The 27,571-nt window shown below is 39.6% G+C and overlaps 1 protein-coding gene across 1 annotated transcript in view; it reads left to right on the top strand.

Moving 5' to 3' along the window:
• The window catches only part of oprd1a (opioid receptor, delta 1a), a 30,796-nt gene extending 22,502 nt beyond the window's left edge, over nucleotides 1–8,294 (top strand). Inside the window, exon 3 of the mRNA XM_023265210.3 lies at nucleotides 2,754–8,294. Within this exon, the coding sequence (XP_023120978.2) occupies nucleotides 2,754–3,283 (530 nt within the window). The 3' untranslated portion in view covers nucleotides 3,284–8,294. The remainder of the gene's footprint in view (nucleotides 1–2,753) is intronic.
• Nucleotides 8,295–27,571: the final 19,277 nt, after the last annotated feature.

Below are 27,571 nucleotides of genomic sequence, written 5' to 3'. Positions count from 1 at the left end.
TGTTACATGATGGTAGAACAAGTTTACTTTTCTCACTCATCTGGAGTCACAAGCACTCCCAAATTTATCTTGTGTCCCTGTATGAGTGTTAGAGGTACTGTTAAGCCCCAGATTGTTCATAATCATGGCAAAATGTTGATTTAAAATGATTTCTCTTTGATCAGTAGGTTTCGTCTAGCTGGGACAAAAACATCATGTTTGAGATGTTAATAATACGTTTCAACTATTTCTGTTGTCTTAATACTTTTACAAAAAATGCCATGTCCAAAATGATTCATACTAATCAGGAGCAAACCTTATATTTACCTCTACAGCAATCAAATGGTTCCTATTGTTACCAGCAATCTTTCCTCATCTCTCAGGGATTTTGGACCATTCCTCTTTTGTGATGATCTCCATGTCTTTGAGGTTGATGATTTCCTTTCCACCATCCTGATTGTTAGTTTCTTAAACAGGTTCTTGATAGGGTTCAGGTCCGGATTCCAGAAAGCTCATATTGTTTTCTGTCAGCCTTTTCTTGACCATCTAAGCTGTGTGTTTCACATTATTATCTTGTTTAAACCTCTAAGGCTGCCCAAAATTTAGTTTTTTGTTTTTTCTGAAAACTGCTTGATGTTGTCAGAATCTTATTCTAGTTTAATTTTTTCTCATGATGCTGTTTACTTCGACTAGGTTGCCTGGCTAAATGGCTAAAAAACAAACGCAATGCATTACATTCCCACCAGCATGCTTGACTTCAGTTCTAAGCATTGGTTGCTTCTCCTTTCTTTTGTCAAATGTAAGCCATGTCCCTGTGCCCAATCAACTCCTCTTTCAACTCACCTGACCACAGAACTGAGAAACAATAGGTTTCTTCTTTGTCCAGGTGAGCTTTCTTGGAGACGTGGAGTCCTGCTCAGTAACTTTTCATGGAGACCATCCTTGCACAGCTAGAGTCTCTGCCTTGAGATAGTACATACCAGAGTTGCTCAGATCTATCAGGATGGTGTTGATGACATTCCTTGGTTTCTTTTTGGCCTCTCTCACTACCATTCTTTGCCAGTGCAGGAGTTAAGTTAAACCTTTTGAGTTTTTTTCACAGTGTGAAACTCATTGTAAAATTTGATGCATTTAGACCACTGTCATTTGAAAACACTTGCACGTCTTTATCGAAATTCCCTTGCATGGTAGCAGCCACAGAGTGCAGCTCTCTTTCAACAATGAACCCTAATAACAAGCTCATTCAGTTCTCAGGTTTTAGCTATGACTTGGAACTGATTAAAGAACAACTACATCGTCTGTCCTCAATATGTGGTGTATTAGAGCAGTCTTCAACATGGTAGAAAGTACAATTTGTAATGGTACAGAAGTTGCATTTTCTCAAAAGTCTGTGACAGTTTCAAAGCTTATGAATAATTTTAAACATGGCAGTTATAGTAAAAATGTTTGAGGAATGTAGAAACAGTTCAGTTTAGCATCTTTAACACAATGTCTCACTGTCTGCCATTTGCATGTCTAGCCTAAAGAATCCTAATGGTCAAATAAAAATGTAATGTAACTTTGATCTAAACTGCATGTTTAATATAGATCCTACATTTAAACATGTCATTACCATCTTTGGGATAAAGTTACTATGAAGACGAAGACTTTGATAAGAGCGAAATATCTCTCTGATGGGTCTATGAACAACATCATATACAGTAGGGTAACTGGCACAGAAAAAGCAGCCCAGTATTGGTAGACTTTCCATTCACAGTGCTCTAATCTGCAACTGAGGACATCCATTTGTACATGTTTCAGATGTTTGAGTTGAGTTGCTGCATCTGACAATATCTATGCTTTAAAAATAGTGACACACAGTCAAAACTCATGCAGTGATTGGCCAGCTGTTTGCAGGTGAGGAAAGTGATATTTTCAGAATTTGTCTCATCAGTCAGCTTCATAAACAATTCTTTCTTCCATTCCTTGCAGAACTGTTTATGTCACATTTAGAGTAAGTGCAACACTGTGGATGTCTTCCAGGAGAGACTGTCTGAAATGTCCTTTTGTCCATGTAGTAAATCGATTATCGCACGTCGCCACTCTGTGAAGGTTGCCTTTGAGTGTGTCAGTTCTGAAGACTTACTGTATAAAGTGTTTTGTCACACTTTTGCCTTGATGTGCCTTTTTGAACCTTGGCCTTAGAATTAGCTGCAAATGCCTTTTTCTTAGAAACAGTCTCTTCTTTGAACACCTAAAAGTTCTTTCTGCCCTGAAGGAAACATGTTCGCATACTCATTGATTTCAGGTGGAAGGTGTTATGAATATCTGGTATGGCCGGTATGCACCTTTTTTTCAGTATTTCCTTTGTGCTGATTTGATGTATTTGGATGTGTTGTAACATGTAAAATTGTGTTTCATGTGAAATTGCTTGGGCTGTGATTTTGATCAGGACTTCCTGGAACAATAGTCAGATTGCACATTGTATGAGATTGTTATTTTATAGTTTAGCACAGCCATAATCATACCTTAAAAATGGTTTGTTTATCTTTCCATAACCTTAATTATACTCCTGATCCCCAAACATCAAGGAAAGGACTTTCCAGTGATGTCATTGGAACAAAATTAAACTGTGGACAAAAGTCTGGAGACACACAGTTTGGATTGTTAACAGCAGCAGTAGCGTTTTGGGATTGAAGACTGTATTCTAGCTTAGATGTTGTAGAGATTCTATTTGATAATGTTTTCCTGCATTAACCAATTTCTGTCAAATTCCACCTGCCTTCTCTTTCCAGGTAAAACCACATGCATGCTGAAATTCCCTGACCCTGACTGGTACTGGGACACTGTGACTAAGATCTGCGTCTTCATCTTTGCTTTTGTGGTTCCTGTGATGGTCATCACCATATGTTATGGCCTGATGATCCTGCGTCTGAGGAGCGTCCGTTTGCTCTCTGGTTCTAAGGAGAAAGATCGCAACATGCGCCGCATCACCCGTATGGTCCTGGTAGTGGTGGCAGCCTTTATCATCTGCTGGACCCCCATTCACATATTTATCATCGTGAAGACCATGGTGGCGATCGACACCAGGAATCCCTTTGTGATAGCTAGCTGGCACCTGTGCATCGCCTTGGGCTACACCAACAGCAGCCTCAACCCCGTCCTCTACGCATTTTTGGATGAAAACTTTAAGCGATGCTTCAGGGATTTCTGCCTCCCCTGTCGGACCCGTGTGGAGCAGAACAGTCTGATGAGTGGCCGAAACACCACCAGGGAGCCGGTGTCCGTGTGCGCTCCAACAGAAGCAGCGAAGAAGCCGGCATGACTAGGCATGGACTGGGTCCCCCACAGCTCTCGCTCGAGGAGGATTCAACAAGATCTGCAATCAGAGGTCACCCAGATCTCCACAACAGAGTTTTAAGAGATCTTTGCAGGAAACAATTTGACAGAATCCTATTGCTTATTCTCTCCAATTTGGCTGACATACTGGGCATTCAAAGGAAAAGCTCAAGCTGATGGATAACAAGTTTCACTCTAATCTTACTTTTGTTTTAAAGTTTTTTCCTCTGAAGTTTTTTTCTCACAGAAAATGTGATGCCTTACAAAGGCACACTGATAATGATGGCCCAAAGAGAATATCCAAATCTAAAGGCAAGAATATGAAACAGAACTTCCCCGCCTCATGATTTAGAGTTTGAGAGTAGAGAACATTTTGATGATGCAAGAAAAGACAAAAAAAAAAAAAACGCCTGCAGATTTCTGACTTATCAAGTAAAGAATGCATTGTTCAAACGCCACACATCATGGTACTGTAATAGAACAGAGGACAAAAGTTTCAAACAATGGCCTTTTTTGATTCAAACATTGTCACTTCATCTAAGAAATATTTGCAGAAACTTGAAGAAATGGTTGAGATTTTGGTGAGTTTTTTGTGGTGATTAAAATCTGCATCAGAAAGAAAAGTTCTTCACTTTTAACATCAACAGAAAATAAGTGAGCCTTACAGAACAGAACCACTCAACTGATACCCACCGACAGCTGGATGATGAATTACCGCATAGTTTGTTGCACAACACGGTCAACCCCTCTCTACACAGACAAGTCTTGTTTGATTTTCTGTATGATTCAGCAAACTTTTTGGGAGTCTCTTTTTTGTCAGTTTTTATGCAAAAGGAGACACTTGCCGCTAGTTTTCTCCATGTAGACCGATATAAAATTCTGCCACCATCAACTATGTTGAAAGCGGAATTTGGTCCTCTGTGTTCCCTGGATTTAACAAAGCCTGTCATAAAGGACAAGAACTCATAACCAAGCCTGGTTTATATGGCTTCTTGCTCAGATCGAAAAAGCAAGAATAGCTTCAAACCACTGATGCTTGGATGTCTGTGGGCTTCTTTTCTGCTCTCCTACTTGACTTTCATGGGCATTGTCAATCTTGCACAAAGCCTCTGACCAGAATCACTGAAGAATGATAAACCTGCCACTGCAGAACACTGTTGGCAACCACAACACTTCACTCAGCTTACTGCTATGTTGTTTAAACCAGATATAAAGTAAAGGAAAAAGGCGCAAGTTGGACTGAGAGCAGGTGCATCACAATGCTGAAAGAGACACCTGTCCTGATGTCAACAAATGACTCCAAGGAGATTATTGATATACGTTTTAAATTAGAAAAATGTCTGTCATCTGTCACATTGAATATCTGTGACACAGACACTGAATGGCATTAACCAGCGCAGTAAATCATTCAGGGTAATTTATGTACCCCAACAGATCCTGACACCAATCAAATTGGAGACATCAATCAATGGATACCATAAAGTTAATGACCATTTCATCCTTGCATACCAGAGGAGGTATGTCAGAGGTAATACTAATAATATTAATAATCCTGATTTTATTGGAATTTGTTCCCATGTTGAAAGTTTTTCAAGGCCAAATACGGTATATGTTGACATGTAAACATGTAAGAATATTGCATAGTTTTGATTGGCGTTGGAATGTGAAGTCGGCTTTATGACAAATGAGGTTAATTCAAAACTGACAGAACACATGCTGGCCAGGTATTAATCATAGAGGGTAAATAAAGGAAATTTTAAAAAAACAACAAATGTGAATTTGTAGATAATTTAAAGCTTTTGCATTTGAACACATTTGGCTTCAGCCACAGTTAAAATGATCATGAGGTGCCTGTGATTCTGTACGCTTTCTTTCCACTTTGGATCTTGATATTTCATCACCATGCTTTTGATTCATGTGGCTCTAAATGAAAAGGAGCACAGCAAAAAGGGTGTAAAGACAATAGTCCAATGCTTGGAAATGAATTTCTGCTGTTTACAGATTTAGCAGCTGCCTAAAGGTTAACTGTAGATTTCCCCACAGACTGAGAGAGACATTAAATATTGACTATTCTGTGTGCAGCAGGAGATGGACATTTTTGCTGTGTGATCCATTCCTGCATATTTTCTTACAGTGAGTGTCGATTTAAAGTGTTGTGTACTGTATATACCTGCTCTGCTTAGCTTTGACCAAGTGCTGCGTCTGTCGGGTGTGCAGAATGTTTCTCAGCTGCCATTATTTTTGTAAAATCAAGTTTAATGAGGGCAGAATGTACAGAATTAGTTTTAAAAAAAAAAAAAAGAATGACGTGCAAGTTATTATATTTTGACACTAACAATACATCGATAGATTAAAATTAGAGTAATGAATCATGTGAATTCTGGGTATGATTAAAGGTAAAATTTACACTACTGTTCAAAAGTTTGGGGTCACCCTGGCAAGTTCATGTTTTCCATGAAAACTCAATTAGTCTGTTAGCATGATTAGCTAGCACAATATACCATAAGACCACAGGAGTGATGGTTGCTGGAAATGGGCCTCTGTACCCCTATGTCGATATTCTATTAAAAATCAGCTGTTTCCAGCTAGAACAGTCATTTAACACATTAACAATGTCTAGACTCTATTTCTGATTAATTTAATGTTATCTTCATTGTCTTTTTACAAAAAAAATAAGGACATTTCTAAGTGACCCCAAACTTTGGAATGGTAGTATGTGTGTCATTTTATCACGTGAACGACTGACTAAAAATGTTTGTCTTCACATTGTACATTTGTATTCTTTTAGAGGCAGTGAGTTTCTATTGGTAGATATAGTGCAAAAAACCTGTTGCCCTTTTGTCTATGTGACCGAGTCTAAAAGGAACAGTGGGCAGCGTTACACCACCTCATCACACAATGTGACAGTGATAAAGTGAGGGTATCCAAGCGTAACCGACCAATTCTGGTCATCTAATGTTGCCTTATTGGTTGTGGGGATTACGAGCTTTACTGGCAACCATTTGGATCCCCGGGGATCACAGCTCTAAACTCTGTCTGCTGCAGCTCCCTGTTGTCCTCTGACCTCCACTATCAGCAAATATGGACAAACTAAAAGTTATCAAAGAAGCGGTAAGGTTAAAGTGTTTCTCAGATTCCCTTAAATGTGTGTTTTCCTCAGCAGCTTACAAAATAAATTGCAATTTGCGAAGCAATCAAGCAGTACTCCATTAAAAATAATTACCAAATTTGCCACTGTAATGAGCTTTAATTAGTGAAAGTAAACAGCAAAAATGAAAATCAAAATGAAATAGCTGACCAAACGACATCAAATTCGCTCACACCAAATTAATGAGATGTTAATTTACTAATCAGGATCAAAGAACCGTAAATAATTTGATGACTAAACAGCAAACAAAGGCCAAATCTGCTGTAGAACTGTGAACAGTAGGATGGTACAACCTGAACAACTGAAATACAACAGAACCCCCTACAGAGACAAATACTGTCTCAGTGTCTGTGCACTTTCATGTGTCCAAAGACCACACTCAGGACCAGGATGATAGTCTTTCCTCTATGATGCTGTGAATTGTACAAACAGGGATAATGGCATACATTTTCAGGCAGGCTTTCCTTGAGGCATTTGTGGTGTTGCGCTCGGTTACTAACACAAAAAATGAAATAAGTGTTGGTGTTAGTATGAAAAAAGAGCTTCATTCGCAATAGAGTGTAGGCTAACTGTGATTTTGTTGGTTTTGGGCAGCGTGAAATTGTCAATTTCAGACTGTCGTTGCAACATCTGAAAGAAGGGCGATCCAACAAACGCTTCATTTGAAGCGTACTAAGACCTTTACTCATGTAACTGCAAAGCATGTTACTTTGACACATGGTAGATTTCGGTTTACAGTGGATTCATTTCAACAAAGCTATGACGCTGCCCTCACCAAGCCAATACAGGTTTGAAAAACAGCCAACACTGTCTCTACAGAATGACATTCCTATGCATCTAAAGTGCATTCTGAAATACATTTTGAGAGGAAGGTTATTTCATTGTGAAATAAACGTAATTTGTCATCTGTGACATCGCAGGAAAGATGGACAGTTTGAAAGAGCCACTAGATCTGCAGCAGGACGTAGAATGAGAAGAGAGATTGTCAGCCAGAAGATCAAGGTTCATGTACTCTGATGGATGAAAGACCATCAGTCTCAGACTAAGGTTTTGTTTTCTGCCATGTTTTACTTTTGGTTTTTACTAACCTTCTGCTTAGGTTGAGAAAAATAACAGGTTTTTTTTTATTTTTTTTTTTTTATACACATTCTTACAAGCTTGTTTAAGGAAAATTACTTGGTTAAGGCTGGAATATACTTTCCGCACGAACGAGCCGCGCGGAAATCAGCTGCACGGAAATCCGTGCGAGAGAACTATTACCTGATGATTATTTGTTGACATCATCCATCAGTGTGATCCTTGACATCCAGATTTGTTGCATTCTGTTAATTAAGTTTCTAAAGACTGCAGCATATGGGACAGGGAAAGATGAGGGAAATGAGGTGGAGCTACACATGCTGAGCAGAATTTCTAGTGTTTGTTAAGAAATGCTACTAAAAAAGTCAAATTTAGTTGATGGCCCCTTTAATCTTCTTTCTTTCCTTTTTTTGTACACTTGTAACCTAAAATGCATTAGTATCATTTGCTCTTTTCTCATTTTTCTATTCGGTATACAACTGCTTAACACTGTAAACAGAATCCTGAAAAGTCTGTGTGAATAGAAATAATTGTACATTTGTGCAAGATGCTAATTTGTTGTATTTCCACTGACTGCAGTGCAGTGTGTGAGGCAATTGTGCTGACCATACTTGGTTCTCTTCCAGTTCTTTTGCAGTGTTAACATATTATTTCTTAGCTTCTTCTGGTGCAAATGTTGTATGAAACATTTCTAATACAGCAGCTGTGTTTCGAGCATAACTTTAACTGTTGGCAAAAAAAAAGAAAATAAAATGAAGCTGAGAGAAAACTGCATGTGGTCTGTTTTTTTTTTGATTAAACTGTTTTGGTTTCCTGGAAACAAGAGGAAATGGAATAGTATAATATTTTCTTGAAAATGATTGGGCTCATAATGGAATAATCCATCTTGCATGACCATAATTCAATTTAAAAGCTGAGAGAGCTTCAGAACAGTTTGCCATGGCAAAGAGCATTTCCACCGGTGCTCCGACAAACATACAAGCGATGACCCAAGGCTGTACTGAGGCCCAGAGCATGCTATCCCCCGCTATCAGAAAATTAAACACCCAACTCTGCATCTCCTCTGCAAATTCAGATCAGCCCATTGCAGTCTGGCACCACCTCAGCCACACAATACTCCAGTGAAAGACCCGAAGAGTTACAATTTAATTATGAAGGTTTCCTTCAGCAGCAGCCACTTATCAATTACCCTGATTGCTCTATCCACAACAACAGAGAAGCCTCCCTGCTGATTAGTTGGCGGATGGCCAGTTTAACAACTGAGGGGAAGGCTCGTATCCCTGATGTAATATTCAACAGTAGCTCAACATATGTATTCTAATATGAAGGCTACTGTGCTGCCGCTGCTCCTGTCATAATAACTCCCAGGATGTTGGTGAACAACTCTGTCTCCTGGAGATTACATTAATACACAAGAACTAATTTGCAACAGCACATGTGGTTTGAAAGAAATGTATGCCGTCGGAATAAATTAACTTTGTTTAAAGTAAACATAACCAGGAAACCTTTTTAATGATCGCATCTGTCAAATCACAAAATGTGTTTCTATACAATTTTCACACGAGTAATTGGAATATGATTAACCTTCGTAATGGATATGTTTAGACATTAAGAACACTTGGTTAAGGTTGGCTTCATTTACCATTCACCTTCATTACCATTTCTCTGATAAATATTTAACTAGATGAGTCTACAGCATGCAGCCAGTGAGGCTGTACTTCCACACAGCAGAGATTTGAGCTAAATGATGAAAACACCAGCATGCTAATATGACAATGCTAATATGTTAATGGTACTATACTAGAATGCTTGCTTAAATTTGCATATTATCACCAAGCGGCAACATCTGGGGCTGAGAAATAGAGAATGGAGAAGTGCTTAAAAGTGCAGTTCCGCAAATGGCCACTTGAGGCTGGCTCTAGAAGTGAGTCAGTCTCCATAGACACACATTTAAAATGCCCAATATTCTAGCAGAAATAAACATGTTTACTCCCTGGTGCATAAAATGGCTCTGATCTCTATCGCTAATGTCCCCATTGATGAAAACTATTGGAGGTTAAATATTTAAATCTTTTCATTGTATTAAGGCTTAAAATTATACATGGGGCGTGGCCACTTTGAGTAACGGATGAATGCTATCACAGCACAGTCCATGACCCTGAGGTGTTTTTACGACCTCAGCTTTAGCTCCACTCATGCTCCATCGTATCAGTTATGAGGAGTCAGCAACTGCCACGTTGCTGACAGCACACTGAAGGTACAGGATCCATCGTTTCAGTGCTGCCCATATGTTACGGCCCTGGACCGCTGTGCTCCTCCTCTTATCTTGATTTTTACTGTGAACAGCTGTGAGCAGTCTGGCATCGACCATCCTTCTGGTTCTGTGGTTGTGCGCGCCTGCAGTCCGAGGAGCTGCCGGATTGGTTCGGGACGGGTGGTCTCCTCCTACCATGCTGTCAGGGGGGAGCTGTCAAAAGGCTCATTCATTCAGTTTGTCGGTGGCAGCTCATGGGTGAAGCTGAACTGCCCGGTGTTGTGATCGCATGATCTGTTCATCTGAGGAGGTAGGCAATTTTACCAGAGGTGGCCTGCATCATGAAGAGATGATTAAGGAAAAAAAAAACTTTTATAAAAAAATGACTTAGGCCATTATTTTAGGAAGATGACGAGTCTGCAGGAACGCACGCTAGCAAGGCTAATACAAAGATAGAAAGTGACTTGGGGCATGAGACACAACTTGTTACCTTTATTAACCTGTAACCAAAATAATAACTATAAGATGCTCGTACACTTTGGTTGCTTAAACTTCACCACATCCTGAACTCACTTTGTACACCCAGCTCTACTCTGACTATGCATCAAATCCAAAGGCCAGTCGAACAGGAAAAGTACACCGATCAGCCACATTATGACCACTGACAGGTGAAATGAATGACATTGATGGTCTTGTTATAATGCAGTGTTCTGCTGGGAAACCTTCAGTCCTGACATTCATGTGAATGTTTGACATGTACCACCCACCTAAACACCGTAGGTCAAACAATCCCCCACCACCCATGGCAACAGCAGTCCTTGATGCCAGTTGTAACCATCAGCAGGTCAATGCACCCCAACACACCACAAAAACTGCTCAGGAGTGGCCCAGAGAACAGGACAGAGCTAAGCTGTTCACCTGGGTTCCACACTCCCCAGATCCAAATCTCACTGAGCATCTGTGGGATGTGTCATAATAAGCCTGATCTAGGTAGGTCCCACCCTGCAACCCACAGGACCCACAGGATTCACTGCCACAAGACATTACCAGAGGTCCTGTGTCCATGGCCCACTGGGTCAGAGGAGTTTTAGCAACGTAAAGGAGACTGATATAATATTAGGCAGGTGGTCATAATGTTACGCCTGATCGGTGTACATTGTCCTGATAGGGTGCGATGAGTTTTCTACACAACTTTTGAGAAATCTATTAAAACATAAGTACCTTTCCATGAACTTGTTATGCTATGCATTCTCAAACTGCACATAAGAAATACTTCTAATTGCTATGTGTGTTATCAGTCTAAAAGCAGAACACAGCCAGCACCAGTTTAAAATCGTTAATTGCAATAAGTTTTTGAGAATGACAAGTGGAGTCTGGAGAGGGAGTCAGAGGGGAGCAGGTGGATGGACGGATGGCTGACTGCAGTGCTGGAGGGGTGTATGTGGAGGGGCTGACTGGCAGAGGAATGCTGAAAGGCTGAGTGGTTGACTGGTCACTGGAGACCAGAGGAGCTGAGCGTGGCAGAGAGAGGAGAGAAGTAGTAAGCTATGACACAAGGAGGTGCAAGGTTAGACAAGGCAGAGGCTGGTTGAGATGATACTAACACATCTACAGGCTGAACTATCTGGTGATGAAGAGGGGGTTTAAATCAGCAGCAGAGGAGCAGGTTATCTTACCCTGACACACATATGCACACAGAAAAGAGGACAAAAACCCTGAGGAGAAATGCAGAAAACACGAGAAATCAGGAAATATTGCAAAACTATTTTGATGCTTGGCTGAGGAGGAAAAGTTTACCTCAGCCAAGCAGCCAAGTTCACAATAACAGGCTGATAAGATAAAGAGCACCGTGAACAGCAAGTACTTTGCAACTGCTGTTTGGATGGCACATGGTTCTAAAATAAAGTTTGGTATGTTGACGTGATGAATGACAAAAATATTCTAATCTGCTCTTTCAAAATCAGATATTATGCTACAGTACACATATTTAATTCATCTGTTTTAGTTTATTTGAGCAAAGGAGATGAATTAAAGTCTCTCAAACAAAAAGTCCAACAGACTTTTTGTCCATAGAGTTAGATATGCCACTGCTCCCAGGAGGACTTTTGCTCATTTCAGTTGTTGTTGTTTTTTTTTTTTTTTTTTAATTTAAAAAAATATTCCTAATTTTACTGAACACTGAAACAATGACTTTCGGGTAATGTTTTATAATAAATCATGTTGTGTCAGTTATTTTGACATGATACACAGCTCTAAATCTACAATACCCATGACCCTCAGGCACTATTTCTATAGAAAAGACACAATTTGGAAATAATTAGGAAATTTGAACTGGTTCGTGGTTGCAGTTGTTAACAAAACATGACACAATTCATTCATTCAAAACTGCTGCAGATTGTGTTTCTGTGCAGAATAATCCTCAGCTCCTGCCTGCTGGTAGCTTTTCAAATTATGGACTGGTCAGCTCACTGATTGGATGTTTCTTACCAGAATACCCTTTGGAAGTCATCAATTCCTCCCTAGAGATCAGAAATTTCATGTCTACAAGTTTGTACTTTAACAATCCAAGACCTGATACTATGGAAAGCAGTAGTAGTTCAATCATTGGTACAAATGGATGAAGTGAGAGTTTCAGCTGATCCAAGCCACACAACTATTATAACTGTGAGTCACGTACCATTTTCCATGGGAAAATGAATGTAGACTTTTACTTTTACAGTCCATAAATGAATGAATGGGTGTGTCCACTTTAAGCATTTGTTCCTATTTTTCCAGCTGTAAGCAGCAATGGAAGTGCTTCATATTTACACTAAAATTGGCTTTAGCAGTGACTATCTATTCCACACTGATACTTGTCGCGTGTGGTTGCTGAGATTTTAAAAATATTCAACTGTGGGTAAATGGGGCAATAGGGCTTGACAAATACAACACAGACTAGCAGTCACATTCTGCTTTAAGTACTAACAAGCACATTTTTGAGCAGCAACCCCTCGTGTACTGCACAGATCATGCCCACATAGCATACCTCCTCAGTCTACTCACCGGAGTGGCTCACGACCGGGGAGCGTCAGTTTGGGAGGCGCAGTCGGCTGTCTGTTACAACTATGCGGCCTTCGTCCAGGAGATGAGAAGGGTGTGCAGCCATCCTGTTTGGGGGAAAGACACATGCGGACGCCTCCTCATTGAGAGCAGTTGGAGTGATTAGGCTCTGCAGGGAGTATTCAAGAGCGAGCTGAATGAGACGATCAAGGACAAGCTGGCCTCCAGAGATGAACCTACCACCCTCGATCAGCTCATCGCTCTCTCCATCTGGCTGGAATGCTGCTGAGAGAAAGGGGTCCAGTCTCTGCAGTCCCCTAAGGTACATCCCAGCCACAGAAGTCCATCGGTCAGCCCACCACACACTCCCCAGCTAGTTGCAGCTTGCTCAGAAGAGGAGCCAATGCAGATCAGAGGTATACTGTTTCTGGTATATACAGAGGTGTGCTTGAAATGACATTACCGGCATTTAATTTGATTGGATATATTTCATCGTGCACACATGTTGTAATTGATAGGATGCTACTGTATGGACGTGCGTGGTCTGCCCCAGTTCCACTCGCTCATTATGTCTGGTTTCAAAAGATTAAGATGCTGATGGCAGAATTCCAAACTTGAGGATTCACGGCAGTAAACCACAAACCAATGGCTTTTTCACAATCAGCACATCCGTCTTTTAAATGCAATCTGTGCTCTCGCCCTTCTGAGCTTAAGCCAGCAGACTGTGAAGATCTTCCATCATTTGAAATCTAGAATCTAGTTGTCTTCACTCGAAAGTTTTGGGTAATAATGTGCTGATTGATGAATTGCTGACAAATTTGTGTCTTCATTCCTCACATGCCTCTTCCCCTCTATTCTAACTGCGATATGCAGTACTACTTCTGAGGCACAGTATTGTTCTAATGACGCATCAAATGGTTTTACGAACACACTTTGTTCCAAGACTGACTTTTTACAGAGAGGTTGTATAGAATTATTTGCATAACGTTCGTGGCTTAATTTACTTCCATTGCTGCAGGAAAGTTGGAAGTTAATCAGTTTTTTAATACCTGAAAAAAGGGAAATTTTTTGATGACATTAACATATTTTTTTAGTTTTCTGGGATTTAACGATCTTTCTTTTCTTTCCTTTTTTTAAAACACTAATCTTTGAACCATTTAAATTCATTTGTTCAACTTGACAAGTGCAAATTTTAATATAAATTGGAAAATATTTAGGTATTCTAAAATTTCTGACTTGTAATATACATTTGAATGAAATAAAACATCAAACAGCTGCCTTCCACCATCCCTATGCAATGCTGCTACCCTCAGAAAATAATGTCAGCAAAACACGGAACCATGTCAAAACCTGAAAAACCCTGACACAGCGGAACTTGAAAAAAGTTGCCACTTCTCAAAGGAATATTTTTGAACATAAATCTAACAACTTAATGCTTGAATGTGTACAGTTTTGATTAACAGTAGTAGTAATAATAATAATATAAATAATTTTATTTGTATAGCCCCTTTCAAAACTCAAAATTACAAAGTGCTTTACAGTAAAACAAATAAAAACAAGAAAACATTTTAGAAACAGTAAGAGCCCAAAAGAACACAGTAATACAGTAAAATTGTATTAATAACAGCAAAAATTTCGAAGAGGCCACCATAAAAGTGAGTTTTAAGAAATGACTTAACCCTTCCATTATGTTCGTTTCTCAGGAAAACCAATTATGTTCGTGGGTCAAGTTTAATAATCCAAAAATGGCAGAAATCAAAAAATCCCAATGAACGTTGTTTACATCTCAATATTAACCCCAATACAAACCATTTCAATCCACTTTTACTCCAAGGAAAGCAGCGGAGTTTTGTGACGATCTGCATATGTGAATCCCTCTGTGCACAACATTATTCAAAAATAGAATAACGGATTTGCATGAAATTTTCAGGGAAGGTCAGAAATGACACAAGGACCACCTCATTAGATTTTAGCAGTGATGTGGCTTATAGTCTGGAGCCATGGATTTGTTAAGGATTTCCCATTGCCAGACAGCAACATGACGTCACTATAATTCTGACTACAAGTGAAAACTACATCAGCGCCTGCTGACGATCACATGACTGTGATCCTACTACAAATCCACCAATGCAGACTTATCGGGACTTATTCGTTGGAAATGATACAAGGAACAATTGATTAAATTATGGTGGCGTTTCCGAGTCCCATAAATTCCCCACCACCCACTACATATTTAGGTCATGTAGTTTCATATCTGTACATAACGTATACATGTATAACACATGCCTGTGCTCAGCGCAACGTCATTTTGTTTGTGGGTGCATTTCTATTAAATGGCCTCATTCTATTTTACTGTGATTTCTGATCATCAATAACTAATAAAAAAAATGCTGCATTTCTACAAAAATATGCTACATTTTGACAATGCCATATGGGGGAATGAGCAGCCTTGGTGGAGTACTGCGCTCTCTGAGTGCATTTCTTGTTAGTCCAATGATGTTGTTTATCTGTCACAGATTTATCACTCAGTTCAGTGAGGATAATTCACTCGTTTTTCATAAGAGAGGCACATTGGAAAAAAACGTATATATGAAATACAACAGTTTTACATGACAATAATGTTCTTAAAAAAATTATTTCACATTTTAAGATTTCTTTTCTTTTTATGTAGTTAATAAAGGAACACAAACCGCCTCTTCTGTTCAGGGTGATTTTGCAAATATGTGAAATGAACCATTTTTATTTTATGTGTTGAACGCACTTATTAAGCCGAGCAGAAGAAGTTTCATACCAAAAACATACTTTCAACTATTTTTTTTTTTTAAATGTTTTTTTGTTTGGTTGGTTGTTTTTAACTTTAAAATGGGTCAATTTGACCCACAACATAACATGAGGGTTAAAAGAAGAAACTGAATTTGCCTGCAGTTTGTTCCAGAGTTTGTTGGCCTGAACTGCAAAGGCTAATAAACAATTTATTCCCTATTACAGTTACACTAATCATACTTCTCTCCAAGCAGACTGCACTGAGGTACATAATAAACAAATATGTCCTTCTGTCTGCTGAGTTGGACGTTGATAAGAATCACCAATTCGCCAAATACAAATCGAGTTTAGAGTGATTTTAGACTGAGCTGAGCCAAATAACCACGAAACAGCACAAATAGATGTTGAACTGAATAATTGTTTGACAGCCAGCAACTGAAAATGTGTTTTTAAAAAAAAAACTGCTCTAATGGAAAGAGATGAAGAGGAGTCTTTCTGAGACATTCATTAACTACAAGCATCTGTGATCTTCATTGAAAATACTGTAGATGAGACCTTGATTGCTAACATAGAGTGTGAATGTCATTATGCTCTTTTCACTGTGTAGAGATTAGAAAGAATGGCGACAGAGAGAAGAAAGAGTGCAGTATTAGCAAAAAGAGCGTAAGAGGATTAGAAAGGGGCAAAGAGGCATGAATAATGTATGTTCAGTGTATGTGTGGAGAATAAGAATATAGTGAAACACATACAAAGGGATTCAGGAAGCATTTGCAGCAGTCTTTCCTTCTCTCTGCTATTTTTCCATCATTTGTAAGCTTCTGAATACCCTATTTTTAAATGAGCGAATGCAGAACAAGAGTAGTGAATCAAAAGGACATTGAGGAACTCTGCACAGAGATAAAAGTTGGCCGATACACAAAAAAAGTTGGTGAAGGATGTTTTTGTTTTTTGTTTTTTTTGTCTGGATATACTATTTATCACAGCCATTGACGTAGCCCATTAATCTCATCGTTATTTTCAAGGTTAGTGGCTCGCTCACACATTTCCATTACAACACCACCTGCATCTGAACTAGTTGCCTGGATGATGTCTTTGCACAGTCTTGCTGATACAGGTTTGGTTTCACTCTCCACAATGCATGTATTTATCTGAAAAGCTTTAGCCCCTTCACCCTTTAAGCCCGTCTTTCCCAGTCCACACAGTTTATTGAACCCTTTATATCGCTTCCATCTCACAGCCGTCTGAGCTCAACAAATACAACCATTTGTATTTGTTGACACCATGTAATTGCAACCAAAAACAAAATCTATACTTATTAAACTTGGAAGATTTGCTGTGTGCTCAGCCAGTTTGAGCCTCAACTTGGACTGTAATTGTATTGAATCCGGCGGAATTTACTTTTGTTCACTTTTGGTTAGCTTTCACATTTCTGTCAGAGAAAGAGAGGAGAAGCAATAATCACCCTAATAGCATAAATAAAAGACAACATTTTGGGAAATTTAGTTAAAGTACTGGATGTTGTGTTATGTTCGATTAGATTGTTCCAGTGCAAGTGTAGTGTTGCATTTTGGGTTGGTTATAGCTTGGTGTTACTGGGCTACCAAGTATTTTCAGACTTATTATTGTATTCAGCACTAGATTTTTGTTCAGTAAGTACAACACAAGACAATCTAAAAGTGACTGTGTACATCTGTGAGCAGCAATCTTAAACACAATTTTAATCCTTGTTCCTGCAACTCTCCAGCCTCTGTCCTAGGACCCTTCCACCCCAATTCAAATGTGGAAACATAGTCCAGTTAAAAGTCAGCATTCATCAATACACAAGCTTCAGACTTCTGAGTGAAAGCCCTCTGTTTAACTCATTGCACGTTCAAACTCCCTCTGTGGATTTTATAGATCGGTTTGGTCTCTCTCCTGATCTGGGTGAAAAGACCTGTGATTGGCTAAAGTCTCCTGTCACAGGCTGGATTTGCTAAAGCCTGAGAACGAAACCCAGAGAAGGTGTCAAAGTTTAGTTTCCAATAGAGAAATATTTCTTTAAAATATAGAAAAATATCCCATCATAAGTAGAATTAATACATTTAGAATATTGCTTGAAAAGTGTGTTTTGTTTGTTTTTGTTGTTGTTTTTCAGGTTTTTTTCCTTATTGGTATTTTTTTTTTTCCCCAGTGCTTCCGAATCTGTAGGCTAGGCCCCTCCCAGTGGTTTACAACATAATTTTGAATGGTGTTGAGATGATTAGAAAATAAATGAAGAAAAACACTTACAAAATGGCTATAAAAGTATATTTATAATTGTAAAATTTAGCTTTTCTTCAATCTACTGTAACTGTAAGGCTCAAACTGGTGTAACTAAAAAGTTTAGAGGGCAATGTCTCTTTCATCTCATGCATGTTAGGGAACCCCAACTTTTTTTGGAAACATTCACTAACCAAATATTTTGGGAATTTAAGATAACTTGTGGCAGATGATGAAAGTTTGTGGTTCTTTTTTGGGGGTTTTGCACCTGAGAGACAAAGTCCAGGGGCCTGTACTACGAAGCAAGTTCAACATATCCAGGTTATCTATTTTATCTGGATTCACTAAGCCTAAATCTACTCAGGTTTCCAGTGTAGCCAATGAAAATTTTTCATTGTTTGCAACATCTGATCAGTTGTGAACAAAGAAGAGTCTCCGGGCAGCAGATTTTACAAATGAAGAAAAAACTTTAATATTATACAAATATGAAGAAGGTCAACATGTAATACAGTCTACAAGAAACACAGTTGCAGCTGTCAAATGCAGGAAAGTCATCTGGCAAAGAAACGTGCAAAATGTGTGAGTGCGTAAGTTAATAGATTTACAGTATCATTGCTCCATCATTAACACACAAGTAGCTCTCACTATACATTAGCATATTCCATTAAATTATGTGCTGCATAGGCATATTCTTATGGTGTGTATGAAGATTTTAGCCTTTCTTTGTCAAATTTAAGACTCAAGAAAAAATAAAAAATAAACTTCAGAACATAATTCAAAGCAGCAAGTGGGCTCACTTTCATATCCTGTCAGTGCAACAAGTACAAGGTTTTAATGCCCCAGTCTGTTGCACAATGATATCAGTATAAAAAGCACAATGAAATAGCTTTGAAATTGCTTGCAGGCAACAGGATAAAAATTAAATGAAGACAGGACAAGGTTCTCATAAAGAAGAGTATACTTCTGCTGAGGAGCTGGCCTTCTGAAATAATGAGGGAGGAAAGGAAGGATGGTGTTCATCAGACCCTGGTAGAAGTGGCAGCACCCATTTACGCACTGACCCATATAGTGAGAACACTGAAAGCAACATGTTAAATCCGCTTGCATGATAGTTGCTGTTACTGGATTAAATAAACAATTTACATTTCCACTTATTTTCTCATGTGTGATCATAGGAGGGCCCAAGCGCAGACACAGCAGCAGACTGTGGTAAAAAACAAACTTTGATCAAGAAAAATTATTGGAGGGCAGGGGAACAACAAAAGACAGCTGGAGATCCAGAGGAAAATAAGTCCACAAAAAAGAAACTAATCCATAGCTACATAATCCACTAAACACAAAGACATGAGGGCTGAACAAATCACATTGGCAGGCAGATGAACAGAAGGTAGGCAGTACAGTGAAAACTCAGTGGGTTGGCAAGCAAGTGGTAAACAGGCAGGCTTTCTGGGAGTCAAAACAGACAAACTGGCAAAGAAACACAAGATAATTCATACATAGAACTAACTGGGAGGCAAAACATGGGTCACACACAAGACACAGGTGGAACTAATGAGGACAACTAAAAGAGGAGGGAAAATAGACAAAGGGAGAAGGTAAAAACATAAATGACTCATGAGGAAAAGAGGTTTACAAAATAAAACAGAAGATAAAACCACAACAAAAGCTAACAGTGTGACAGGTGGAGGCTCTCGATGTGGACATGGTGTCTCACAGACAAATCTTCAGCAGTGTGGTGTGGTCGAAGGCACTGGTGCACAGTTTTGAGTATTTATTTAAGGCCACATGTGGCACACAACTAACCTCTAAGCAGTAAGGGTGTGTTCCGGTGCCTGTCCTACCACATTGTATAGTGCACTAAAAAAAAGATTTTGTATATCCCAAAACATGATATGCCAAAACATTCCAGTATGTCCTATTACAGCATGCTTTTCTCTCTGCACATATTGTACATACACAAACACACAAATGAAAACACAGAATACCACATCTTCAGACAAAATGCTCATGGTTTAATAAGCATTTTCTGATTTGTTCACTTTCGTGCATTGCGCTGTTATGATCCCTGCTCTGGCCCTTATCCTCCTCACTCTTCTTCTCTTTCTCCCTTCTTCTCCTTGTCTCTGTATCTGCCTCTCTTGTGTCTCTCTCCCCTGCATCTCACAAGCTGCTGATTGCAGCGATGAGAGTCAGCTGTGGTGATTAGTCACTCAGCTCACCTGGTCACATCTTACCTCCTGCTATATAGGCCCAGTTGCTGTTTCTTTTGGCGGGGGCTAGCGTGACTTTTAGCCATGACCAGTTCTTCAATTTCGACTGGTACATTTCGTCATCCAGAATGGTGTTTGTCCATGACACTGCCCGTTTGTTTAATCTTTTTAACCAGCTTCACTACCATGGAAAAGCCAAGCGGAATCCTGCTTGGATGACATGCATTAAATTCATCTGCTACCTTTCAATCTGTCCATCATTTCCGTCCACTGAGAAGTACTAGTTCAGCTTTCTTCTTTCAGCAGGTGAAGTGAGCTTTCAACGTTCCAGATTTTATTCTAACCCTGGTTTTAGTGAGGGCCACTTTGAATTTAATTGGTCATCGTGAATCCGTATAAGAATCGGGGGTCATTATAAAGAGCTGGCAGGCATGCAATGCATCCTGTCACCCAGCAAGACTCCACTAAGCAGTCCTGAAGATAAAGAGGAATGTTGCCATGATTGCTATCACAAAATGCAATTTAACTAACATAAGCTGCTATGTAATGTACAGTTGTCATACCCTGTTTAAAGCTGTGGGACAGATCAGACTAAAACCACAGGCACAGGGAGAACACACACTCCACCAGCAGGTTTGAAACCAGAACCTTCTAGCTGAGAGGCAACAGTGCTAACCACTGCACCAGTGTACCAACCCTACTTTAACTGGGAGACTAGGAGAAAAACTAACTTAATGCCAAACAAAAGAGAAAAAGAAGCAAACTTGACTTGAATTGGTGCTGTTCATTTCTCTGTTTTGTTGTCAGCATGTAGATATGCCAGAAAGAAAATAAAGCAGCTTACTCACAAATTTTGGACGAGCTAAAACCACCCAAGCTGAGCAACCAAGGCTGGAAAAAATGGGGAAAAAAGGCTCACTCTGCTGAACGGCGTACAGTAATTTGCATATTAAGTGCATCAGTTATTGCATGATAGCATAGTTTGACTTGAAAGCCCAAAGGACACTGTATGATTGAACATGAACAGATTTTTTTGTATACCACACATACACACCAACCCCCCACCCGCTTTATTCCAATAAAATTTGTTTAATATATATAAAAAAAAAGGGAAAGGCAGTGTTACTTTGTGCTTCTCTATATCTGATATTGCACTGATGGTTTTATTGTTTAATTCAAATATGAATGAGTTTCACTTGTTTTAATGTATTTTTAAAAAGATTATTTAAATTCATACTCGACAGTAAACAGCTAAAGGTCTGACAGCACAGGAGTTCCTGAACTGAGCCTCGTAGACAGTTTAGAATTTTTTTTCATTGAAGTGACAAAAATATTTGGTTCGTACATTTGTTTTGTTTACTCTGTTGTACGAAAAATGTACCAAATCATGACTCTGAGGTTTCTAGGGAACTGTAAATTTTGTGCTTGGTTAAACTCGTAGTATTCGGAGGCTCGGGCCATCATGAAGCCTCGGGAATTCCATTTGCAAAGCAGGTCTTTATGCTGTAACTGCAAAAAACATGCAATTCAATTCTAGTTGTACTTAAACACATTATGCAAAGATGTCACACGCTGTATATCTGTAATTCTATATTGGATTTGCATTCATCGTCGGTTCAGGTACTCCAGTAAATTGCTGTCAAGTGCTGCTTTCCACCATATCTAAACTTTAAAATTGCTGCACGTGATTATGTTTCAGCTCTGTCTTGGGCTCAGCTCAGCTAAAGTTGTCATGACGACAGAAAGCCCTGCTAGTCCACAACCAGTGCAGGCTCCCTGACAGCGGAACGTGACTGCTGGACTGAAGATTGCTTTAATCCACGGAGCTATGCACTGTGTGGAGTGAAATCAGAAGCAGATAGGCTTCACCATTTACAATATACTGCATGTGAACATAATGACGGAGCTTTTGACTGGAGCTTACATTTTGTCGCCCACCTTATCGGACTCACGCAGGGTTTTACTTTGGCCTGTGAGCGGCTGTCTGTGCTGACAGAGGTGACTTTCACAGACTGCATGAGTGGCCCCTTGAGTGCTGAGACAAAAGACAGCCTCAACAGTGGCCTGCCTGCCAGCTAGGGACTGTCTGTCTCTCCACTATAAAAGGCAAAACTTTAACAGCATATGCTTTCTCCTCTCAGGTGGCCTAATTACATGATCAGCTGGTGTGAGTCAGCAGCATAAGAAACACATTTTTGTCAGCACATTGCAGCTGTAAATTTATCAACAGTCGTTCTGTTCCCCATTCTATGAAGAAATCTGAAAAAGCACAGAAACACGTGTATGTCTTATTGTAAGCCATGTGAGAATATACAGTCTGCAGGTGTTTTGGCTCATCGTCCTGGTGAAGAAGAAACGATGGTCACACTGAGCTCAAACCAGATGGTGTGTATCTGCAGAATGTGGTAGCCATGCTGATTAAGTGTTGTCTTGAATTCTGAATGAATGTTCAACAATTTTATCAGCAACGTCCCCCATGACCATCACAGCTCCTCCTTGAAGCTTCACCAAAGGAACCACACATGCAGATTCCATCCGTCCACCCACAAAAGTTTCACATCTGAACTCATTAGACCAACATCCAGATTGTAACATCCTTGTGAGCTAGGGGATGAGGAGTGTAACAAAAGTCACAAAGAAAACCGGGATAAAGAGACAAGAAACTGATCATGGAACAAAAAGGTGATTTATTTACAAATTAAAGCAGAACCAAATTCAAATTAGAGCGAGCTTCTGAACAAAAGCAAAGCTTTAGGCAGGACACAAAGACACCAGCGCCACACAGCTCACTAGCTGCCAATCTGGCCCACTGTCAATGATGATCAGGGTGGCTTGACTTTTAAACTTTCTCTTGATTGTACAGTGGCCACAGGTGCACCTGGCCACTTCTGCTGGGTGTAACCTGAAAACTACACCACCTACCTACACACAAATGGCTATAACACAGATTTGAATTGGTCTAATGTCCAGTTGTTATGTTTCTTGGTCTGAGCAGTTTTCTTCTTTTTGTTCTCCCTCAGTAGTGTTTTTTATGCAGCAGTCCCACCATGAAGACCTGAGCCACACAGTCTCCTCCCAGCAGCTGATGTTAGATATGTCTGCTGCTTGAACTCTGTGAAGTGGAGTAATTGTTGATTTTCTGACAATGATAACTGCAATGAATTTCTCCTCAGCAGCAGAGGTCTTCGTTTCGTTGAGTCCTCAAAGTCAAGGGGGGGGGGGGGGGGGGGCAATCTTTATTATCTCTGAGGTGTCATTTGTTCCATAAAAGGCAGTAAATACGATCATTATCAACAATCAATACACAAACAATTCACATGAAAAATAGTGTTGCTATCCAGAATGCCAGTCACAGCCGGGACAAACGAGTTCTTAAACTTATTGGTTCTTTATCTTGGTAGATTATATCTGCAATCAGATAGAAGCAACATAAATTCAGTCAACAAGAGGTGACAAAGGTCAACACAAACACACTGGTCCTTCTTTGTGGCTCAGACTTTGCACAGCTGAGAGAACTCAGTTATATTAGGTTTTGCTCCACATTCTAAAAAATCATTCCAATGTTTTAATATTTTTCAAAGTACATGACCAACACCAGCAAATAAAAAGTTAGACGATATTCAGTAGAAAAGAATAAAATTCTCCCATGAATTGACTTCTGAGCACCCCATAAAAGTACAGGTGCTGATGGACCTTTGCATTATAGTGTTGAAGAAACTTTCCAGACTGTTCGCCATGTCTTTAAGTGTTAATGCTTCTCTTCACTTAGTTGAGTGGTTCCTGTCATAATCTCTACACTATCCTATTATTACATTATTACCACAGTTGGGAGACTGTGTTAACTGTGTACCAGCACTACCTCATCACAACAAAACACATAGTCTCGAACACTTGAACCTGCTTTGACTAACAGTTATACAGCATCTCTCTGAAATTGTCTAGTATCTATAATTGACTAAATATCCTTACATATCCAAACACTGCAGTGGCTCCACTGTATCACTGCAATACTTTTGGAGGAAAATATTAATATTGTAAAACATCACATTCCAGTTTCAAACTACTTTCTCTCGCTGACTCTCTGTTTTGAACCAATTTCAGCAATTCTCAAAGTATGTGACCTATAGCACATGTATAATTACTGATAGCAGTATACTAGTAGAACACTTTAATTATGAAAGATGCAAATTACAACAGTGTGTGTGTGTGTGTGCGTGTGTGCGTGTGTGTGTGTGTGTAAAATAAAATAGAACTACTCAAACTCAATTGCTTTTATCGTGTTGTCCATCCATCCATTATCTATACACCGCTTAATCCTCACTAGGGTCGCGGGGGGGGCTGGAGCCTATCCCAGCTGACTGGGGCGAAGGCAGGGGACACCCTAGACAGGTCGCCAGTCTGTCGCAGGGCCACATACAAAGACAAACAAGCACTCTCACATTCACACCTACGGGCAATTTAAAATGATCAATTAACCTCAGCATATTTTTTGGACTGTGGGAGGAAGCCGGAGTACCCGGAGAAAACCCACGCATGCACAGGGAGAACATGCAAACTCCATGCAGAAAGATCCCGGGAAAGCCGGGACGCGAACCAGGGACCTTCTTGCTGCAAGGCGAAAGTGCTAACAACTACTGTGCAGCCCTTATCGTGCTGTATTGATTAATATACATATTTTGCAATTATGGGATGACCTATGCCTAATATTTTATGCACATGCTCCTGCAATTTTACAGCATTTCTGAAAGTTGTCCAAAAACACAAATAAATAGAAAAACAGTATGAAAAGAACACATATATTCTACATCAATAAAGTCCAAGCTTAGGCTTTAGAGGGTTAAGAAGGCAAGAAATTAAATGAAAAATATTTTGTTTTGTTTTGCTGAACTACTTATTCCTATATGTGCTAGTTCATATGCTTTTCTTCAGTTTTGTTCTACATTGTAGAACATAGTAAAATAAAATAATGAAAAACCTGAGAATAAGTAAGTGTGTCCAGACTTTTGACAGGGACTGTATAGGTACCCTGAGAGGCATACCTCTGGGTAAAAAAAGAAAAAAAAAGGCACTCAAGTCCTCCAATCTGGAGTAGGGCAGTAAGAAAACCCCCTTATTCACCTAATTCATTCAGGAATTTGTACTACAAAGTAGGATAGGCATTATTACTTAATCAAGTGGTCATGTTTTAAAGAGGAACCCAATGTCATTATTCTCAGTATTATATTTTACTCACGTTGTAAATTGCATATTTTAACTGTCTCTAACTGACACACAGTATTTTTCCAAAGGAGGCCTGGTTGGCTTCTACATTGCAATTGTTGGTACCCAAGTCATATTTTAATTGGATTTTCTCAAGCAGCACAAAGTGCGGACACAGTTAAATTTCCTCTGCACGATACTCTCTAGGTTCTTCTTATACCACTGAATCTGTATCTTCCAGCAGTGTTATCACTGGTAATCTGTGAAAACTGAGAGTCCCTGTGAAATACAAATAAATAACTCAATCAGATAAGTACTCATGTGGATATTGTAGTCTGGAGATATAGAAAACAGAAAAAATGTGTCATGTCTTGTCTTTAACAGATAAAATACATTCTCAGCACTATGTGTGTGGTGCTGCCTTTAGATTAAAGACACAAGCTTTCATTCATACATTTTAACCGGACAGTCATCAGATAAAGACTGATTTAGAAATAAATCCATTTAGTGTGTTTCCCTCTGAGACAGAACATGAAAGAAACCCTCTCGGAACACGACACACTCACCCATCACGAGCCCTAACTCGCCTCATCTCGCAGTTCAGTTTCACCCTAATGATCAGGACACTCTCGTTAATGAGTCTGAGTATCTGGCACCAACTCAGCCTTCATATCACAAGTGAAATCATTAGCTACAAAATGAAAAGGGAATGTCAAGACGCGAGCAGCATTTTGTCTTAAATGCCATTGTCCATTTGTTGCAGTGTGGATGAGCCGAGGGGGTGAGGGCGGGTTTGTTTCTAATGGAAGGTTTAAAATACACTTTAAAGGAGAAAATGGTATCTGTGGCAGTGACATTTAGATACTGTACCCTTAATAATGGCCACCTAGCCCATTAAAAAAGCCTCCATTAACACCTCTCTCATTAAGTCATGGTTCTCAGTCATATAGGTAATGAACTGAAGCTGCGAACACTGCCTATATATTGAATATTAAAAAATCATCAAGGTTGTCATGCATGGTAGAAGGAGACATAACCTTTAATCAGTTTTCCATCCGTCATTGCACATGTTCTTCCATTTGTTTCTGATGTTTCTCCAGTTCATGCTGTTACCTACGTTATACTAAACTTTTGTCTTTGAATGTTCATCATTTTGTCAACCTTGTCATCGTGTCTAATGTGCATGTGGTTTGGACTTATGAAGACCAAATCTGGAATGCCAACAAACTTATTAATAAGTATGTTAATGGGATTATTATTGAGAAAGTGAATATACCAGTGCGACAAAGTGAAACCCACCATTACAAGTGAAAGCAATGCTCTCAGAATCCTTCTCAGGTGGTGTAATGGTGTTGGGAATGTTGTTTTCTTGGGACACTTTGAGTTCTTTAATACCAATAATCATGGTTTGACAATAAGAATGCGGTTACTGACCATACATGTGCATCTCTTCATGGCCACAATTTACCATTTTCCATTGGTTGCTTTCAGCAGAATGATGCACCTCACATCGCAAACTGGTTTCATGATGATGACATTGAGTCCACTGGAATTCAGGGGCCTATTCTGCAAATATGAATCTCATGCAGTAACTGTGTAATGTGGTAGAACGAGAGATTGGCAACATGAGTACACAGCGGACGAATCTGCAGAAATGATGGTAGTCGTGTCAGTTTTGAGTAGAATCTCAAAGGAAGGTTTTCAACATCTTGTGGAGTCTATGAGGGTACTTCATAAAGTTCTCTGTCTTACTCAGAAACATGGGTTCTAACTTCTATTCTGGAGCATAACTGTATACTGTAAAGACTTATATCACTGTCCACAAAAACTCAAATGTTTGTTGTCATTTCTTTGCAAGGAGTAAAGCTTGGAGCTGGCTGCTGTTGCTCCACAACGTGTCTGTCCACACAGCACAAGTGACAGAAGCAGCCAACAGGCTTCGACCTGTTGCTCCATGAACCCAACTCACCTGACCTGCACCGTCTGGCTTCTATCCCAAACTGAAATTTCACTCATGAGGTCACCATTTTCTACATGATGACCAAGTCATCCATGCTGTTGAGGAGTATCTGGAGGTTCAAGGTGTGAGCTTGTATGAAGGGACAGTGAAGCTTGAACATCAGTGGACAGAGTGCATTAAAGTTAAAGGAGACTATGTTGTGAGTAGCCAGGTAGCTCAAGAAGTTGAGCATGTGACCCATGAACAGGGGCCATAGTCCCCAACGCAGCAGCCTGGGATCGATTCCAGCTCACAGCCCTTTGCTGTAGGTCTACCCCCCATTTTTCTCCCTGTGTTCTTGTCTGACTCTTCACTGACCTGTCAAATAAAGCCAAAAATGGCCAACA

Source organism: Amphiprion ocellaris, chromosome 15 (assembly GCF_022539595.1).
Source record: "Amphiprion ocellaris isolate individual 3 ecotype Okinawa chromosome 15, ASM2253959v1, whole genome shotgun sequence".
NCBI lineage: Eukaryota > Metazoa > Chordata > Actinopteri > Pomacentridae > Amphiprion > Amphiprion ocellaris.
Note: the sequence above shows the minus strand (reverse complement) of the source record. Positions and strands in the feature narration are given on the sequence as shown.